We start from the raw sequence: 21,977 nt of genomic DNA, 5'->3' as shown, positions 1-21,977 counted from the left end.
TGCATTGTGAGAGAAGGGCTAGCCCCAAATTCACGTAGGCCTATGCACTACTACTGTAAACTCGAATCGGCAGCCCGCAGTCTGAAGCAGCAAGGCAGGGACCAACGAACATGAAATAAAACACAAATTATATGCAATTTAGGAAGATGCTATTTTCACAGATAATAAATTATTATTATTATTATAGGAAGTAATCTTCGAGAAACAAAAAAAACATAATTTTGTTGCAGTTCTTTCTGTGGGGCTGTGCCCCACCTGCCCCTAATGACCAGTCGCCCCTGCTTGGGATAATACTGACTAAAATGTCAATTCATAGAAAGATGTTTTTGTATGTATCCTAGGGGTCTAGAGTGCTCCATGCAGATGCTATAGTGCTGGCAAATCCCTAAACACAACCCAATATCTTCTTATTGCTATCAGCATCATAGGAACATTTCCAAAACCCAAAAGACGAAGGTGGATGACAAACTGGCCATGAGCCTTCAAAACGATGTAAAAGTAAACAGATAATGCATTCAATGTGTGACTGAGTACACACATCTTCGCAAATTAACAATCCGTTTAATCTGGTGTCATAGATCACAAAACGAGATGAGAGCTTCATGCTGTGGGGTCCTTCAGCAACCCAACAGGCTTGATTTGGGGAAAAGAGCTATGAGCATTGTAAACAAGAATGTGGTGAGATGCGCATTCAGTTTAGGTCTGCCCTGCGTTTGACCACATGTATATCGAGCTATGAGAGACCCTTATCCCTGTAGGAGAGGCCACATGCAGCATTCTGGATGTCATTTAGCTATAACCCTGGGGAACCAGAGAGAGATACTAAATTGTTTCAGGCTGATGTCACTGCTTATTTGATGCATATTAGCTTCTAGGAAATTATAATTTTTTGCAGTTTTTTACTTTGTGTTAAACTGAACATGGTCACTGTGGAAACCAGTATAGGACATTACGACCAAGGTTCAAGTCAATTTCATTTAAATTCCAGTCAATTAAGGAAGTACACAGAAATTCCAATTGTCTCTATACTTGGTAATGAGGGAAAATTTGAATTACAATTTGGTTTACATTCTGAATTGACTGAAATGGAAATGAAATTGACCCCCAGCCTGTTTATCACAACAGTGCTGGGAAGCTGGGAACGTTGAAAGAAATTTTGAAAATGTTCATCTAGTTTTTTCATTAGTTGTTAGTTCCAAGTATACACTAGACATGCTCTTCAGAAGCAACAAGGTTAGTTACCTCTCTGTGTTCACTGCAGATCTTGCATAGCCAATGGGTTTTCTTCTGACTGCACTGGGTCTCTATGCCACACTTGGTACATACTTTCTGTAAGAGAGAGAACAATGTTTTCAGACAGACTAATTTTCAAATAGAAAGTCTTTATTTTAGGATATGCTTCTTTATGCACCCAAAATAATTTCTGGAAGGAAAAAGATTGTGGAAAAAACTATTATTCCACTCATCCTGCACACATAAAGGGCCGGTTTCGTAGACACAGAATAAACCTAGTCTAGGACTAAAAAAACAAGCTCATTGGAGTTTTCTACTGAACTAGGTTTTTTGGTCATAGACTACAGTAGGCTTAACCCATGTCTGTGAAACTGGTCCATAATGCTCTAATATTATAATGCAGTTTCTACTGATACCAAATTAATATAATGGTCCTTTAAATGATAAAACTATAAAGCAAAGTCATTGTTTGTATACTTGATATTAATCATACATTAAAAGTCTGTCAAATAAATTATCCTTGAAGAGCAACTGAATTGACAAAGCCACTAATCCTTTTGAAATTGTCCTTTGAAGCATCAAAAACATGTATCGAAAGGTCAACATTGATTTTAAAATGTAAATCAGAAACTCCAAATAAAACTACAATTTGAACGAGTTAGGGATCACAGGTACGTCCCGGCTTTACTTCAACCCAATCACAATACCCACCAACACGTAGATAAGAATGCAAAAAACTCCTGTTGCTAGGACTTCAACCCTTAACAATTGCAAATGGCTTTGGACTCTCCTATGATGGTGTCAGACATAGTTGCCTTGCCTCAAATGTTCTCTACCAACTACTTGTGGTCAGTCAGATGCAAGTTAATCACGGTGGTTGGCTGGTGAATGTGTTGTTCTCCAAGCGTTAAGGTGCAGCTGAGTACTTCCTGATTGAGTGGGCAGTGTGACAAAAAGGTTATGACAGGAGTGAAAGGGACATGGCAATAGTCAATAGAACCTGCAATCCTGGTTTTCCTGAGCACTGGGACAATGCAGGTATCTTTGAAGAAAGTGGGAACTACGGCCACCTTGAAGTAAGCATAGAATCTGCTTGTATTGTAGGCGGCATCGATTGGCGTGTTTTCCTTGCCACATGCATTGCACGTCTGAGTCTTTGAACATACTGTACACTGAAGCTTGAGTCTGTATTTTCTTTACGCATCCTTAATGGGATTCAGGACACTGTATTTGACAATGTTGTATGCGTTATATGCCAAGTGCAATCTTCAGGCCTCCCCACTGTTCAATCAGGTCCATGCTTTGACTGAGCCATTCAAGGACATTCACAGACTTGCCTCAAATTGAGTCCATTGTTGTTTTGGCTGTGCATTTAGGGTTGTGCTGAAAGATTTCTTTGTCGATGTCTGAGGTCCTGTGTGCTCTGGATAAGGTTTTCTTCAGTGACATCCCTGTCTTTTATTTTATTCATCCATCCCAGATCAGTCTCCTGGTATATGCTGCTGAAAAGTATCCCCATAGCATAATGCTCCCACCATCATACCTCACAGTAGTGATAGTATTAGCCAGGTGATGAATGGCTTGTTTTTGCAGGACATAGTGTTTGACAATTAAGCCTAATAGTTATATTTACCATGAAGGTCTGAATGATGGAGTCTTGCAGAAATGATTGTCTTACTAGCAGACTCTCCAATCTCTGCAGAGAAACTCTGAAGCTCTGATGGATTGGGATTTGTTCACCTCCCTAACCAAGGCCCTTCTTGCTGGTTACTTAAGTTTGAAGTCGCAATAAGTTTCAAACTTCTGACAGAGCCCACTGTACTCCTGGGAACTTTCAAAGCTTTAACATTTTTTTTGTAAACATTCCCCAGATCTATGCCTCAACAATTTTATTCCTGAAGTCTAGGGACATTTCCTTGGACTTCATAGCTTGTGTTTTGCTCTGACATTCACTCTGAAGTGTTGAAATGTATGTTGATGTGTGCCTTTCTAAATAATGTCCAACCAATTGAATTTGACGCAGGTGGAATCCAATCAAGTACAGGAGACATTTCAAGAATGATCAGACTGCATCTGAGATTAATTTGAAAAAGTATCATGAAAAACGGTCTAAACAAAAGTATATTAGATATTTCCATATTTTATTTTCAATAAATTGGCATGCATTTCTAAAAACGCGTTTTCACTTTGTAATTATAGGGTATTGTCTGTAGATTGATGGCAAAATCAATAGAAAATGTATTCACTAACACAAAAAACATGGAAAATATAAATTTTCCATGTTTGTTGAGGTCTGAATACTTTCCTAATGCACTGTAAGGTACAGAAATAAAAGTGCTTAAATAAGTTCACGATATACATAAATTGAGAGCTTTGGTGTAGTTATACAGTAGTACAAAAACAACAACAAGTGGCAGGTGTACAACAGTGGCTTGGAGGTAATGGCTACAGGATAGACTTGAGAATGAATCCTATCATCAGAGAAATGAAAGTTCTTAAATGTGTTCACAGTGTAGCTATCAAGAAAAAGAGCTTGGTGACATACTGCCTAAAAGCCACTCAATTATATCTGGCACTTTTACATTCTAAGGCATCTTAAACAATCGATCTGGAAGCAGTGTTGATTATGACATTCTGAAAAGTCACAGGAAGGTAGATTAAATCAAGTCTCATGCAGTTGAGGAGACAGCTCGTTCTTGTCCTGCCTAAAGTGTCTCAGTATATTTTGTCAGGAAGATAGAAAGACAAAGAACTGTATTTTATCATAACTAATGTAATTGTATAACATAGGACTGAGTGTTGATCAAGATCTTTTATCTATGCCTTCAGTAGAAACTGCAGCAGTTTTTTAACGTGGCTTGAGGTGGTGAGCATAGTGCTGCCAGTCTCTGTGGGACAGATTGAAATGTGAACTTTGAATAACCATTTTAGTGACAGATAAATGATCAATTCTGGTAAATTGTGTAAAATATGTGAAAATTGTCAACTGCGTTTGAAAACTGTTCTGGCTTGAAATCAGCCAAAAATAGAGTAAAGACAAAGACAGTGACAGAGAAGACATAAATGCTATGTTATACCAAAACGATGGTGACATTAAGTAACATTCACTTTGAAGTTACAGGTTTATATTTCCAAAGGTGCCTGACCATAGCCATCTCATCTGTACTTTAGCTACAGTGCACAGTCTAATGGATGTGTAGACCTGTACATTTTCACATACAGAGCACGTCTTCTTCTGAAGAATACAGTCACCTAGCGACCAATACGCCTGTCTGCCTTCCAATTACATACTAATAAATCTAGGCTATTTGTGTTTGGACAGTGGGCATTTATTGATGAGACTAGAAAAAGTCCAAGTAGCAAACAAGATACAATTTGATATAGATGTACAGTATGCAGTTATAGCTTACTTAATGTGATAAATTGAAAATAAAAGCATTTCTAGGACCACAGTGTGTCAATCTCACAGGGACTTAAAATGCTATGAAGTTATACCATCGCTCTTACACATCCAGCATACTGAAGGGTATACACTCAGTGTGTGTGTGAGTGTGAGTGTGTGTGTGTGTGTCCTTCAGTGCATACGTGCACAACATTCTGTGGCTTGCACTGCATGCGGTCTTTGGCTAGAACCTTACCCAATCCAACTTCTCATAAAAGAGCCTCACACAGCATTCAGCAGAATACTTGTGTTTGGAACTGGACACCTTTACTGTAATACACTATGGATCCACACCTGTCCTCCAGATGATGACAATCTCTTCTGAGACTGAAAACAACTGCTCCATTTTTAGGTCTGTGCTGCCCTCTCCTGGGCTTTATGTTTATCACTGGTATTCTGAAACTTTTCTGATTGACTATTAAGCATTTGTCTTCATGTAGAGATTGATATAGGGTTAGGGTTAGGGAAGACCATTTATGGAATCACAATTTGTTCTACGTATTTTTTCCATTGTAAACTTGTTAATAATTAACTTGTGAATGATTAACATTCCAGTCAAGAAATAAGCATTCTGCAATTTTTGGATTTACACTACAATTAAACAATGTTCCCCAATGATGAGTCCCACATATTCTGTTTACATCTAATATCCCTTTGCCTTGCTTGACATTTTAATCTCAAAATAGCTCTTTAAACACAGTATCTGTTTGAGATAATCATTATCGACCAGCAGAATGAACCTGGACATAGAGTTGTGCTCAAAGGTTTGCATACCCTTGGAGAATTGGTAACATATGTGTCATTTGTAAAGAAAACATGAGTGAGCAGGCAAAAACACATGTCTTTGATTTCTTATGGGAATCACATTCAACTGTAGGTCATAACTGAATGGCACAATCAGAAAACAAAACATGTCAACAAAGAAAAAAATGAACTGACCCCTGTTCAAAAGTCTGCATACCCTTGCTTCTTAATACTGTGTGTTGCCCCCTTTAGCATCGTCTATGAGGCCCTAAATTCTTGTAGGTGGTATAGCTGCCCATTTGTCTTGGCAAAATGCCTCCAGGTCATGCAAAGTCTTTGGTTGTCTTGCATGAACCGCACATTTGATATTTCTCCAGAGTGGCTCCATGATATTAAGGTCAGGAGACTGTGATGGCCACTCCAGAACCTTCAACTTTTCCTGCTGTAACCACTGGAAGATCAACCTGGCCTTGTGCTTAGGGTCATTGTCATGCCAGAAAGTCCAAGAGCGTCCCAAGCACAGCATTCGTGCAGAAGAATGCAAATTGCCTGCCAATATTTTCTGATAACATGCTGCATTCATTTTTCCATCAATCTTCACAAGATTCCCTGTGCCTTTAGAGCTCACATACCCCCAAAACATCAGTGAGCCACCACCATGCTTCACAGTGAGAATGGTATTCTGTTCAAAATAGGTCTTGTTGACCCCTCTCCAAACACAGCGCTTATGGTTGTGACCATAAAGCTCGTCACTCCAAATTAGTGTGCCAGAAGCTGTGAGGCGTTTCAAGGTGCTGTCGGGCATATTGTAAGCAGGCTTTTGTTGGCATTGGCGCAGTGAAGGCTTCTTTCTGGCAACTCGACCATGCTGCTCATTTTGGTTCAAGTATCGTCATATTGTGCTCCTTGAAACAACAACACTGTCTTTATTTCTCCTGAGGTTACCTGTGGGTTTTTCTTTGTATCCCAAACAATTCTTCTGGCAGTTTTGGCTGAAATCTTTCTTGGTCTACCTGACCTTGGCTTGGTATCAAGAAATCCCCAAATTTTACACTTCTTTATAAATGATTGAACAGTACTGACTGGCATTTGCAAGGCTTTGGACATCTTTTTATATCCTTTTCCATCTTTCTAAAGTGCCATTACCTTGTTACGCAGGTATTTTGAAAGTAATTTTCTGCTCCCAATGGCTCAGTATCTAGCCTGCTCAATGCATCCACATGAGAACTAACAAACTCATTGACTATTCATACACAGACCCTAACTGCAATTTAAAAAGCCACATGTGTGGGAAATTCACCTTTAACTGCCATTTTCACTTGTGTGTGTCACCTTGTGGGTCTGTAACAAGGCCAAACATTCAAGGTTATGTAAACTTTTGATCAGGACCATTTGGGTGATTTCTGCTATCATTATGATTTAAAAACCAGTCAAACAACTGTGATAATAAATGGCTTCACATGATCACTATCCTTAAATAAAAAAAAAAAATAATGCACGATTAGTCATATTTTCAAAATCAGTGCCAAAAGTGCACAATTTTTACAAGGGTATGCAAACTTATCAGCACAACTGTATCTGGTTGATACCATGATGTCACTTATAACATTTCCTTTTCGAGACCCACCTCATCTATTTTCCATCCAGTGTTTAATTTCCTCCCTTGTAATGTCATTACATCCCAGTAACTAGTGCATGCAGATGGAGAGAGCTCTGGAAAAGGTTATGGCTCGTCTAGTTACAGCAGCAGTTCAATGGTCTTTTATGGCCACTATGTCAAACCCAGAATATCTACAGTAAAATACTGAAAGTGCAATGATTCACTGAAGGTAATTTCTCTGTTTATAATAACATTTTTATCTTTAATATAATAAACCCACTAGATTTTATAACTTTCCAGTAAACATAATACAATTTTAAACAGAAGGCATTACTTTTCCCACTAACCTATTTCAATTACATTAACAGTTGAGTAACAATGTTTTTGTGAATAATGTGATAAGTACAAAGTATCACGAAATAAAACACCAAGTTAAATGTTTTGTCATTAACTTAATATCATTTTATCACCAAACTCTATGCTATGGGTCTAGAAACCACCCTGTGTAAGTGGGTGCTGGATTTTCTGATAGACAGACCTCATGCTGTGACGACTGGCAGTAACACCTCATTCTCACTTGACTCTTAACAATGGGGTTCTCTATTCAGGAGTGTGTACTCATCACTTCTCCTTTGCCAAGATAATCCAGATGTGATTTACCAAGATTAAACAGCATGATAATTACACAAGTGGCCCTTGTGCTAGGTAAAATAAAAGGCCACACTAAATTGTTTGGCCACAAAACACAATGGCTCAGAACTTTCAAGTTTTGATGGAGTGTGCAATTGGTCTGCCGACAGCAAAAATGTCCAACAGAATTGTTCCCAGACAATTGACTGTTTATTATTCGTTAAACCTACCATACAATGTCGTTTTGGAGGATTTGGTAGCACATTCAACCGGCTTCACAATGGGAGACCATGTGTACCAGACCATGTGTACTGTACCAGACCATGTGCACCAGACCATGTGCACCAGACCATGTGTACTGTACCAGACCATGTGAACCAGACCATGTGCACTGCACCAGACCATGTGAACTGTACCAGACCATGGGTACTGCACCAGACCATGTGTACTGTACCAGACCATGTGTACTGTACCAGACCATGTGTACTGCACCAGACCATGTGTACTGTAGCAGACCATGTGAACCAGACCATGTGTACTGCACCAGACCATGTGCACTGCACCAGACCATGTGCACCAGGCCATGTGCACTGTACCAGACCATGTGCACCAGACCATGTGAACCAAACCATGTGTACTGCACCAGACCATGTGCACCAGACCATGTGTACTGCACCAGACCATGTGTACTGCACCAGACCATGTGAACCAGACCATGTGTACTGCACCAGACCATGTGCACCAGACCATGTGTACTGCACTAGACCATGTGTACTGCACCAGACCATGTGAACCAGACCATGTGAACCAGACCATGTGTACTGCACCAGACCATGTGCACCAGACCATGTGTACTGTACCAGACCGTGTGTACTGTACCAGACCGTGTGTACCAGACCATGTGTACTGTACCAGACCATGTGTACTGTACCAGACCATGTGAACCAGACCATGTGTACTGTACCAGACCATGTGAACCAGACCATGTGCACCAGACTATGTGTACTGTACCAGACCATGTGCACCAGACCATGTGTACCAGACCATGCGTACTGTACCAGACCATGTGCACCTGACCATGTGTACTGTACCAGACCATGTGCACCAGACCATGTGTACTGTACCAGACCATGTGCACCAGACCATGTGCACCAGACCATGTGTACCATACTATGTGTACTGTACCAGACCGTGTGTACCAGACCATGTGTACTGTACCAGACCATGTGCACCAGACCATGTGTACTGTACCAGACCATGTGTACTGTACCAGACCATGTGCACCAGACCATGTGCACCAGACCATGGTCACCAGACCATGTGTACTGAACCAGACCAGGATCTGCATCATCCTGAATGAGGGCAAGATATTTTTTATTGACACCACACCGCTTGATCCCTTTGCTGCTCCATAGTGTGATCTGTGATCATGCCTGAGCTCATTCTCTGGCTTATTTCAATCCTGCAGAGCAAGATAAGTGGCATTTACTTTGTTCAGAAGTAGAGATTAAATGGTATTAGAATCATATCATCATTACAGTGAGCAAAATTATCACAGTAATCTGTATTATCATGGAATTGTTCAAATGTGCTGGAAATGTTAAAGTAATGAAACACACACTGAAATCATTTCAATATGTTTTATATTGAAAGCCAACAAACAACAAATAAAATTAGCAGCACTATGCACTTTTTGTGTGCATAAACATTAAATTGTTAACATTAACATTTAAGATGGCACCATGTGGCCATGAGAGGTAAAACTTTCCCTAGTGCAGGTCTTAGTGAACAAAACATTAAGTTAGCAAATCAAATGTGCGTCTAAAAGCAACACATGTAAAGCAAAGTGCATGTAAGAACAATACAACCAAATCCAAAGTGCTGGTGTTGACATTAAAATAACAACACAGAATTTGTAAACAAATCAAATGTCCGATCTCTCCTTCATAAAGAAATAAAGTGCTGCTGGCCTAACATCCTGTATGAAGGCATCTTTGTTCACTTGAATTTAAAATATAAAAATATCAGCATATTAATGTTGCCTGGTTTAACTTACCTTGCATTCAAGGTTGCCAGATTTCAAATACTGTAAACCGCCCAAAAGCAGTTTCTTTCTTAACAACCCTATCTATAAATCAACCCACCCAAGCTCATTTTTGCCCGCACACTGTCATAAAAAATAGCCCAATTGTGCTAAAAAACTACACAGACCTAAAGGATTATTAGGAACACCATACTAATGCTGTGTTTGACCCCCTTTCGCCTTCAGAACTGCCTTAATTCTACGTGGCACTGATTCAACAAGGTGCTGAAAGCATTCTTTAGAAATGTTGGCCCATATTGATAGGATAGCATCTTGCAGTTGATGGAGATTTGTGGGATGCACATCCAGGGCACGAAGCTCCCGTTCCACCACATCCCAAAGATGCTCTATTGGGTTGAGATCTGGTGACTGTGGGGGCCATTTCAGTACAGTGAACTCATTGTCATGTTCAAGAAACCAATTTGAAATTATTCAAGCTTTGTGACATGGTGCATTATCCTGCTGGAAGTAGGTACATGGTGGTCATAAAGGGATGGACATGGTCAGAAACAATGCCCAGGTAGGCCCGTGGCATTTAAACGATGCCCAATTGGCACTAAGGGGCCTAAAGTGCGCCAAGAAAACATTCCCCACACCATTACACCACCACCACCAGCCTGCACAGTGGTAACAAGGCATGATGGATCCATGTTCTCATTCTGTTTACGCCAAATTCTGACTCTACCATCTGAATGTCTCAACAGAAATCGAGACTCATCAGACCAGGCAACATTCTTCCAGTCTTCAACTGTCCAATGTTGGTGAGCTTGTGCAAATTGTAGCCTCTTTTTCCTATTTGTAGTGGAGATGAGTGGTACCCGGTGGGGTCTTCTGCTGTTGTAGCCCATCCGCCTCAAGGTTGTGCGTGTTGTGGCTTCACAAATGCTTTGCTGCATACCTCGGTTGTAACGAGTGGTTATTTCAATAAAGTTGCTCTTCTATCAGCTTGAATCAGTCGGCCCATTCTCCTCTGACCTCTAGCATCAACAAGGCATTTTCGCCCACAGGACTGCCGCATACTGGATGTTTTTCCCTTTTCACACCATTCTTTGTAAACCCTAGAAATAGTTGTGCGTGAAAATCCCAGTAACTGAGCAGATTGTGAAATACTCAGACCGGCCCGTCTGGCACCAACAACCATGCCACGCTCAAAATTGCTTAAATCACCTTTCTTTCTTTTCGCAACTGCCATGTGATTGGTTGATTAGATAATTGCATTAATGAGAAATTGAACAGGTGTGCCTAATCCTTTAGGTGAGTGTATGTGGCAACACTGCTTGCAACAAACTACCCCATCTGGCAACACTGCTTGCATTCGCTATGAAGTAGTGGGTGCTGGTCACGATGACTGAAAATATTTTTTTTAAAGCAATTTGTTTTGCGTGTTCTGCGGACAGGGTGACCATCTTGAATTAAGTTTCCCTCAGCACTCCTGAAAAATGCTAAATATTACCATTACCAGTTTGGTACTCTTAGAAGGTTGAAAATCTCCTGAGCACTGTCACTGTCACTGCCACAATTTCTACACAAAAAGAAAACCCACATGGTGTGCCAGCATCAGGCTGTTGCAAACCTTTGTTTATACTGGACAGTATCTACCGTGAGCTTTTCAAACTGTGATGAAAAACGGTGGTTTATCATGAAACCAGTAACCGTTTCATCTATATTCCGAAGCAATCTGGTGTATCAAGTACTAACCAATCCTCAGTTTAAATAATTGCTTTGGATTTAATAACAGATGTGAGGATAATAGATGTTTTTGAAAGATTGACTTAAAAAATACTGAGTTGTAAAACTATATCCAGATGTGAAACACTCCATCATTTCATGGTTCCAGTTATTTACAAAGTAAATATATTTGGTTTCTGTTGGGGTACAAAATGTAACTAATCCCTTGAGACATGTATAAGTTATATTCTTAAATAATCAAATCATTTTTAAACCAAAAACATCAATGCTTCAGGAATGTTTGGCCCTCTACTATATGGGAACAGAAGAATAAGCAGTGCAAGACTTTACCTTGCAGCAGTCCTGACATAAGACCGATGAGGTTCCCAAGAGGCCCAGGACATCCCCACATAGCAAGCATTGGGAGAGGCCGTTTCCCACTGCGCTCTTCCTCATCTTGTCCAGACGGTCAACTAGCCTCCTAGGAAAAACACACTGTAAGTCTGGACATAGAGGCTTGAGCTGGCTGCTGCCACTGGTGACTAATAGTTGATCAGTCCAGACAACATTTTAAGCTGACTCTTTAAAAGGTAGTGCTTATTGAACTCTCCTCCCACTGCAAATTATCTCCTTGTCCATGTGCATCATGCATCTACAGTTGCGCTCAAAAGTTTGCATACCCTTGGAGAATTGGTAATATATGTACCATTTGTAAAGAAATCATGTGTGAGCAGGCAAAATGCGTGTCTTATTTCTTATGAGATTCACATTCAACTGTAGGTCATAACAGAACAGCACAATCATAAAAACAATCATGGCAAGGTCAGGAGACTGTGATGGCCAATCCAGAACATTCTCCTTTTTCTGCTGTAACCAATGGAGGGTCAACTTGACCTTGTGCTTATGGTCATTGTCGTGCTGGAATGTCCAAGAGCATCCCTTGCGCAGCGTTCATATAGTATAATGCAAATTGCCTGCCAAAACATCAGTGAGCCAACACCATGCTTCACAGTGGGGATGTTATTCTGTTCACTATATAGTCCTTGTTGACCCCTCTCCAAACTTACGCTTATGGATGTGACCATAAAGGTCTATTTTGGTCTCGTCACTCCAAATTACAGTTAGCCAGAAGCTGTGAGGCGTGTCAAGGTGTTGTTGGGCATATTGTAACCAGGCTTTTGTGTGGCATTGGCGCAGTAAGGGCTTCTTTCTGGCATCTAGACCATGCAGCGCATTTTTGTTGAAGTATCGTCTTATTGTGCTCCATGAAAAAATGAATGAATTTTCCACTTCTTTATAAGTGATTGAACAGTACTGACTGGTATTTGCAAGGCTTTTGGATATCACTATCCTTAAATAAAAAACGTTTTTTGCATGATCAGTCATATTTTCAAAATCAATGCAAACATTTCACAATTTCTGCTAGGGTATGCAAACTTATGAGCACAACTCTATCTTACCAGCATTGTCATGTTTAGCATAGAGCCAATAGAAATGTATCTTTATTCAGTTTCCCAAGAAGACAGGATCAGGGAGAAATGGTTTATGTTTGTAGAGAGCCATGGCAGGAATGAAAAAAAATGGTACAGCAAGTACACTGGGTGTGCATTTCTCTCGCAACAGTTTTGCAGGATTCCATGTTTTTCACTGCAAGTTGTTTCACTGCTGCTGTCAACGTCTGTGGTGTTGAGTGATTGATATGGTGTATCGTTTATTGTTCATCCACTGTAATATAGTGCCTTCAAACATTTTAAGGGCTCGCTAATATAGTTTATTGCCGACATTGCACATAGGGCATAAATTGCTAGAAAGTAATAGCTGACGTGTGCGGACGTGCACTTCCTACCCAATGCGTAGCTGTTCAATCAGCTCCAGTTGCTCAGCCCTGCGGACGACACTTAGAATAATATCCACCTCCTGCTGCTCCAGAATTTGGCTCTTTCTCTGCCGGTCTGTCCTGAAGGTGTGCACAGACCAGCCTGTCTGCAGCCTGGGACGCAGACACACACAAAAGCATTCGCTTCAACATCGGTTAAGTAAATTAACAATTCCCAACCCAACTGTCGAAGCATCGTGTGAAAGGAAAGGGAGTAGGGAGCTGCTAACCAATTTGTGAAAATCTACCTTCTGTAGTCAACATGAATTTTCACAAAGCAGCTGCATCCCACCTGATTTATTAGAAACGGCATTTTCTATGTAATGTGTTTGGTCCGAAGAGATAGAGTTTTGCTAGCTCTAATGACTACTAATCTAGCTAACGTCATTTAAAATGAAAGGAAATATTGATATTGCTAACCAATGCAGTCAAAGCTAATATTAACTTATTAACTTAACTTATAACTAAGTGGTTTTTGGTATGTTGCCAATATCTCACGCAAACTGCTGTACCCAGGCAAACTGTGACTACGAACAATTCTTAACTGTGGTATATTTCCATACACCACATCCACGTAGTTGTTTTAATATACATTGCAGCGTAAGATCAATAAGGTCGCAGCGGTTTGATCGATAAACTGAACTGTCGTGATTCAACAGGCCAAAAGAATAAAACAAAGTAACAACAAAAACATAATAGTAACATGAGAATACTGGTGGGAACAGAAAACCTATACACATGAACTGACATGGAAACCAGGAAGGAACCAAGCAAGCCTAGTTCTGCCAGCCCACCATTAAAAGTGATAGATGTTGCTGCCCTCACTAGATTCAAACTCAGGACTCTTTAACCACTTCACCACAGTGCTACACATTTGCTTGGTGTTGGTATACCATCTCAACATCAGATCATTTTGTCGCATATTAACATCATGCCACGTTTGAATATTTCGCTAGACACCATTAAGCATTGTGTTAAACTGATTGACATTTCTTATTAAGTTAACCTCCACCACAAATAGCATCTATGAAATGTATGGCTTTTGCCACTGGCTGTTTTAACAGCTTATTAGCCAGGATTAGGCTTACTGGTATCTAACCTACTACTTGGAATAGTCATAAGATTTGAGCAATTTCTAGCGAGACTGAATATGAACTTAACACAGCAAAAGCTATTTCAAGACACAAAAACATTAGTTTTTCTTTCATTCGTGAATGACATTGATACAATAATGATCAATATCGGCAACGATAACTGACTTTTTTGTCAAGTGAATAGACAAGAGAATCGTGGAAACCCTTACTCTTTTACTGCCCAAGGGATTTCTATCTAGCCTATACTACCCCAAAATTCATGCATGGATGCATACGAAAATCCAAGAAAAATAGTTGCAATATAAACAGTTTTATTTTAGGCTTACTATAACTTATACTGAAGGATTTAGCCAGCAATGTTTTTGTCTATGCTGACCCAAAAAGCATGCACCTACTTCGAAATCCACCAGAAATAGTTGCAATATAACAGTGAACAGTTTTGTTTAAGGATTACTGTAACGCAGCTACTGAAGTTTGTAGCCAGCAAAGTATTTATATATCCGGAACAAATCCTAATGCATAATTTGCTCTGACTGTGACGAGATTCGAGCGTGGGACATATTGGTTGCAGGTCCGCGTCTCTAACCACTACACTATTTAAGGGGTAGTCAGTCGCTCGCTCACTCAGTCAGGCTCTGCTTACACGGTCCGGCAAAAACACTTCCACATAGAGATAAAGTGCATACTCACTTGGCTCGGAGGGCCAGCTGTCGGTCGTTGGGACAGACCCACTGATCGTTCCCTGTCCCAAACATGGCCTCTGTCATAACTTCAGGGTTGACAAGGGCTGCAAAACACATTCAGACACACAGTTATCCAGAATGAAAGGATCCCAACTGGTGAAAGTGTGACTTTGATGAGGATGAGATGAAATGTTATGACAATTTATGCAGAAATCCCGGTAATTCCAAAGGGTTCACATACTTTTTCTTTCCACTGTAAGTGCCTTTCTGTGCTCTGTAAAACAACAAGTGTGAAACCCAAACCAGCTCTGGGGTCTCTTCAGTATAGGCAGAAATACAACAGGCTGTTGCCAGAGTCCACGTCAATTTGTCATAGAATCTGCCTTAGGCAAAACACAGCATGTATTTTGCCCGTGATAGTATGAAAGACCATCAGGCCTATCATTTCCTATGGCAATATTGTTGACATTCTTGACACTGTGCTTTGTCAGCAGTGCCCACTTGAGTGCACACTCATCACAGTGACTTAAACACTGTTTACTGGCCTTCAACAAATACACAACGCCAGACTCACTGGTACCATGTCCTACTTAGTCAAAACTCTTTTACCTCAACACCTACAGCTCCAGTCGTAATCTACACTTTTGCAGACACCACTGGTCAGTCCTAAAACAGACAAATGTCAAATTCCCATTAAATATGACACGGTTATCATACCTCGCTAACTAACTAACCATGCAACTATCTGGTCAAATGCAACAGCTGAGTATCTAAACTAATCTGAATATGTGCATTGGTGAGTATAATGACATTTATTTATTTTGTGCAAAATGTATTAGTATTTATATTTTCATGTGGTATTATTCATGTGGTTCTCTGCGGAGTCCCATCCTATTGTAATAGTAGGCCTTAGACACATACATTTTGAGATTTAACAAAGCTGAAAAAAAAATGGTTTCTAAACTGGTGTGGGTATTTCTGGGACAAATATGAAGGGCACTCATGGGGAGTGTTTCAGAATCCATTTTCCACGTTCTTTTACCACAGTGTGTCATTCAGAAACCCTGGAGAAAATCCCCTTTATTTTTGATGTTGAAGTGTTTCCTTTGTTAGTTGCCCTCCTGTTTGAACACAATCATTTTGGGTGTTTGGTAATACCCATCAAACTACATTAGTATTAAAATATCTTACTTATTCAATTATACAAAATCCTAGCCAACAGAAACGTATCTATATGAAGCATAAAGGTAACACAGCTCTGCAGATTTTAAAGCAAAACAAAGCAAACAGAGCATTTATTTTTGCATTTACATGTCCTCAAAATAAAACAGTTATTCTAAAAATAATCCGGCAAATAGCACCAGTAGATAAATAAAAAACCTGAAATGAAATCCAATCACTAGCAGAAAAACAATATTTTTTAAAGTAAAATCTAATGTGTTTCAAGGTTTGCATATATGTATGAAATCAAGGCGTGGAGTTAAACATGCAATATATAAAAATCCAAAAGTGGGGAGAATGGGGGTTGAACATATGATAAATGAATGGTCTGGAGGAAAAAGAAAGGGAATGAATGCAGTTTTGATGGAAGGTTTTGTCAGCGGGTGCACATGGATCCTTGTTGTTTCTGTCCCTGGAAAATCCCTTGGGGCTGGGGGCAGGAGCTTTGCCAAGCCAGCTGCTTGGGCTAGGGTCCCTTCTTTTTCTATTGATGTTGCTTGTCTAAAAATTGTGTTTTCGGACAGCTGCTTTCATAGCCATTTACGTATGCCAAAGGCATAACAATTGCAAGACAACACAATGTGATGTACAATGGAGTAAGCAAGAGATCAATAAGTTGCACCATATAAGGTGGCATATTTAGATGGAAATTGTGAACAGGTGATCACCATATGAGATCATACTAATGAATACAAAGAGAATTTGGTAAAAAGTTGCTCACCATATGACGATTGCAGAAATGTCTGATCATTCTCCCTGACCACAACGCCCTTGCAAACAGCTACTCAATTTAACCATTAATATTTCCACCAGTTTCTGATGGTAGGCAAACAGCACTTCTCATATGTTGACACTGAATGTAATCATGCGTCATTAAGGACCAATAGCATTGGGATATGTTGATATTGAACATTATAGCACAGCCGATATCTTCATACTCAACGTAATCGCGGTTACATGTTAGTTACCTATTTAGTAATTCCTGCAATGCTTGGTTGCAAAGTCCAAGACAGGCAAGTTCATATTTACATGAATATGTTTTGCTGTGTGGGTGAAGGATGCTTTGTTACAATTTGATTTCAAACTGGAAATGGCTGATGTGGATCTGAAAATTAGTGAACGATCCCACCAATCACAAGGATAGTTGCAGTTATCAACATACTCAGTTTCAGGCGTACCTAAGTTGAAAATATTAGTGGGGTAGGCAGGTAGAGAGAGTTCCTTATTGAAGAGCATGGATTTTGTTTTATTAAAATAATTTTTGGAGATCCAGAAAAGAGTGTTGCACTGTAAGTTATAAAAGCTTTGCTGAAAGGTAGTCAACATAGAATTAATGGGGCCAGATGTATAAAAGATAGTGTTGTATGCGAGGTGGATGAGAGTCACCAGCAGCAAGTGCATCGATGTAACCAGGCAATAAGGTTGGCCAGAGAATCAAACCCTGATGAACACTCACTGATACAGCCAGTGGTTTAGACACCCAGCCCTCAGATTGTACACATTCTACATGGTCAGAGAATTTGTTTCTGAACAGTACTCCTTTAGGCAAAACTTGACCTTAGATTCCAAACAATCCTGTAAATCCAATGGCCCAACAAAAACTCCCCATGTCTGGCCAAACATTTCACCCCCCCCACTCCAACCAATCCACTTCCTTTATACCTTCCCCCTCCCCCATACTTCATAATCTCTTAAAGTGACAGTAGTCATTCGCAATACCATTGAACATAAGGCCTATATTCCCAAGACCCCACATACCTTCTTGATTAGTTAGATTACATTACATTAAACATTAACATAGCCTGGGACTTAAAACCCATTTAACTATTTGGCAATAGACCTAGGCCCGGTTTCCCAAAGCACTAAGATGATCATAAAATAAACTTAAGTGCCTCATTATTTTATCATTGTGTTTCCTGAAAACATTGTTACTTAAGTGGCACGTAACATCCCTCTTTAATTAACGAATGCTCCAGACCTCTGGTTAGTCCATCGTAAGAGGCACTTTACTGTTTTTGAGAAATAGCGCCTCCCTCAACTTGCGAGGAGTGATCACGAACAGTTAATATTAAGGCAATACAACGAATAAAAAGTATCAAAACAGTTTTGATTTAGACAAATTATACACTCACCTAAAGGATTATTAGGAACACCATACTAATACTGTGTTTGACCCCCTTTCGCCTTCAGAACTGCCTTAATTCTATGTGGAATTGATTTAACAAGATGCTGAAAGCATTCTTTAGAAATGTTGGCCCATATTGATAGGATAGCATCTTGCAGTTGATGGAGATTTGTGGGATGCACATCCAGGGCACGAAGCTCCCGTTCCACCACATCCCAAAGATGCTCTAATGGGTTGAGATCTGGTTACTGTGGGGGCCATTTCAGTACAGTGAACTCATTGTCATGTTCAAGAAACCAATTTGAAATGATTCGAGCTTTGTGACATGGTGCATTATCCTGCTGGAAGTAGCCATCAGAGGATGGGTACATGGTGGTCATAAAGGGATGGACATGGTCAGAAACAATGCTCAGGTAGGCCGTGGAATTTCAACGATGCCCAATTGGCACTAAGGGGCCTAAAGTGTGCCAAGAAAACATCCCCCACACCATTACACCACCACCACCAGCCTGCACAGTGGTAACAAGGCATGATGGATCCATGTTCTCATTCTGTTTACGCCAAATTCTGACTCTACCATCTGAATGTCTCAACAGAAATCGAGACTCATCAGACCAGGCAACATTTTTCCAGTCTTCAACTGTCCAATTTTGGTGAGCTTGTGCAAATTGTAGCCTCTTTTTCCTATTTGATGAGTGGTACCCGATGGGGTCTTCTGCTGTTGTAGCCCATCCGCCTCAAGGTTGTACGTGTTGTGGCTTCACAAATGCTTTGCTGCATACCTCGGTTGTAACGAGTGGTTATGTCAGTCAAAGTTGCTCTATCAGCTTGAATCAGTCGGCCCATTCTCCTCTGACCTCTAGCATCAACAAAGCATTTTCGCCCACAGGACTGCCGCATACTGGATGTTTTTCCCTTTTCACGCTATTCTTTGTAAACCCTAGAAATGGTTGTGCGTGAAAATCCCAGTAACTGAGCAATTTGTGAAATACTCAGACCGGCCCGCCTGGCACCAACAACCATGCCACGCTCAAAATTGCTTAAATCACCTTTCTTTCCCATTCTGACATTCAGTTTGGAGTTCAGGAGATTGTCTTTACCAGGACCACACCCCTAAATGCATTGAAGCAACTGCCATGTGATTGGTTGATTAGATAATTGCATTAATGAGAAATTGAACAGGTGTTCCTAATAATCCTTTAGGTGAGTGTATAAGAAGTGTGTGAGTGGATGCAAATATGATTGGATGCAATTGATCAACTGAGGAAAAAGAAAAACACATCTAAAACCCTGCATCGTACTGGTACTGTCTAGTGATGTGCAGTTCGTGAACGATTTGTTTGTTTTGAACAAATCTTTTTAGTGACTCGGGACTCACAAATCCTTTTTTCTAGTGACTCTTTGAAAATGAGATCAAGAGGTTTTTTCATTCAGTGATTCAACAGACATTCAATAGACATTCAACAGACATTCAAAGTAAACATTTAAAGGTTAAAAACCACTTGCATTCTTCACTGATGACTATGACTTACTTTTACAAGCCTTTATTTTAGAACTATCAAACCTAGATTTTATACACATTCTCTGACATTGAAAAACGATATTATATCACAATAACCTTTTCAGAGAGTATCATAGAAACTTCAAACCAAGTTCAAAATATTCTATATGGTCATTGTTAGTATTATTAATGTAGTATTAGATTTTTGATTGTAATGATAAACATAGTTGTAATCATAGAGAAAACCAGAGTTTGCTTAAGTAGAAAAGACACGTAAACGACATTATGGTGATGAGATGGGGGGGAAGGGGGGGGCTTTACTGACTCAAATGAACGAAATGACTCGAAGTATTAGAGCTTTTTACTGAACAACTCGACAAGATCCGAATCAATAGAAAGAGTCAAACTTCCCATCAATAGTACTGACTTGGATGACGGTGCTGGTGGCTCTCTACCTGCTCAAGAAGAACATTGGTTTCTTCAGCTCTGAATGCTTGTTTTCTCTTGCGTTCCATGTTAATTCCAAACAATTATAATTGATTATTCCCGCTATGACTTATATTCCCAGATAACTAATCTTGTGTTGATTGCAATGGCCTAAGCATAGATTTTCTATGGACTGAGGTAACATTTATAGCTACTGGTGGAACTGATTATTGGATGTCATGTGATCGATTTCTGGAAATATGCTTTTGATTGGCTGAAGTCCATCCCATTGGTTGGATAGAACAGTTTAGTTCACCCAACATTTAACTACTTCTTCGAGTTTTGCATTTTCCTATTGATGTCTAAATAGTAGTAGAATACAAAGTCCTTCTTAAGGCTACATCCATCGTTAAACTGTCGTAAGTGCCACATTAATCGGGAAACCGAGCCATAAGCAGTACTTAAAAGGCAGGAATTTGGGTAACTTTTGTTTTATAGACCCCCCCAGCTGGAGGCTTCGGAGGTTGGACTCCGAAATAAGGTTCCTTACCTACTGAGCTGTCCCAACTCATTTGGTGGTTTATGGGTCCTCATCTTTTTAATAGTCTAGCTGGCCCTACCCATTTTCGAACTAGCTTAGCAGTGAAATTGTCAATGGCCTTGGAAAGGGGGTGAGTTCTGACCCAGACTAAATCTCCCTGGTGGAATTGTACATCCTTGCTCCAGGCATTGTAATATTTAGCTTGTCTGGGATGGTGAAATCTCCCTCTCCACTTCACCTCTTCCACTATCATCTTCTATCCCTCTATCCGGTTGTATGCGGCCTGTTGCGGAGAAGGTGGTCTTTGAATCTTTCCAGACAACCTTTCAGACTGCGCCCCAATGCCAACTCGGCAAGAGCCTTTTCTGTGATTTCCTGTTGAGCCATGTTGATGACGAAACAAGTTCCACTGGTCCCATGATTGGTGATGTTCTCCCACAAACAAAGCTATCATTATTTTGATGGTGAGGTTAACCATTTCAGTGAGATTCGTAATCAGCGGATGGTAACTGGTGGTGAGTTTTTGACAGATGCCCCAGGCATCACACAGAACAGCAATAACCTGGCCAGTGAACTGAAGGCTTCGGTCAGACATGATGAATTTGGGAACCCTGTTGTAGAAATGTACTGAGCTGATGTATTGATTAATTATGCTATTGTATAGGAGATTAAAAAATTCACTAGCCACCCCCAAACCGGGAAAAATCTCCTCCCTTAGGATCCTGATGATGCAATCTATTTTGCTATTCCTAATAGGTAACATGTCATGTAGCCATTTAGACTAATAGTCTACTACTACCAGCAGGTTGACTCTTCTTGCTAGGGTGAAATGTTCCCACCAAATCAATGCCCATGGTAGTGCCAAGTTCACTAACCTGATTGTTTTTGATTGTCGGCCTTGTACTGTTGACAGGTGGGGCAGCATTTAATGTGCTCCCACGCATCTTTACAGACGCTGGGCCACCAAGCCACTTCCAACACACGCCGAAGTGTCTTTAATGTCCCTGGGTGACCTCCTAGTGGGTTGTCATGAAAGCAATGGGAGAAACTAGGGCTCAGTGTCTTAGGTTCAACCAGTTTATATTTCTCAGCATCATCCTTAAGTGGGAC

The 21,977-nt window shown here is 40.2% G+C and overlaps 1 protein-coding gene across 2 annotated transcripts in view; it reads right to left on the bottom strand.

Moving 5' to 3' along the window:
• doc2b (double C2-like domains, beta) overlaps window positions 1–21,977 on the bottom strand; it is an 88,571-nt gene that overhangs the window by 56,649 nt on the left and 9,945 nt on the right. For both annotated transcript variants that reach the window (XM_020048581.1, XM_020048582.1), the window contains exons 3-6: window positions 15,061–15,157; window positions 13,247–13,390; window positions 11,752–11,881; window positions 1,243–1,329 (exon numbers count right to left, since the gene is read on the bottom strand). In XM_020048581.1, the coding sequence (XP_019904140.1) occupies window positions 1,243–1,329; window positions 11,752–11,881; window positions 13,247–13,390; window positions 15,061–15,157 (458 nt within the window). The remainder of the gene's footprint in view (window positions 1–1,242; window positions 1,330–11,751; window positions 11,882–13,246; window positions 13,391–15,060; window positions 15,158–21,977) is intronic.

The sequence above is a fragment of the Esox lucius genome, chromosome 7, assembly GCF_011004845.1.
Source record: "Esox lucius isolate fEsoLuc1 chromosome 7, fEsoLuc1.pri, whole genome shotgun sequence".
NCBI classification, from domain to species: Eukaryota; Metazoa; Chordata; class Actinopteri; order Esociformes; family Esocidae; genus Esox; species Esox lucius.
This window is presented reverse-complemented; position numbering and strand designations above follow the sequence as displayed.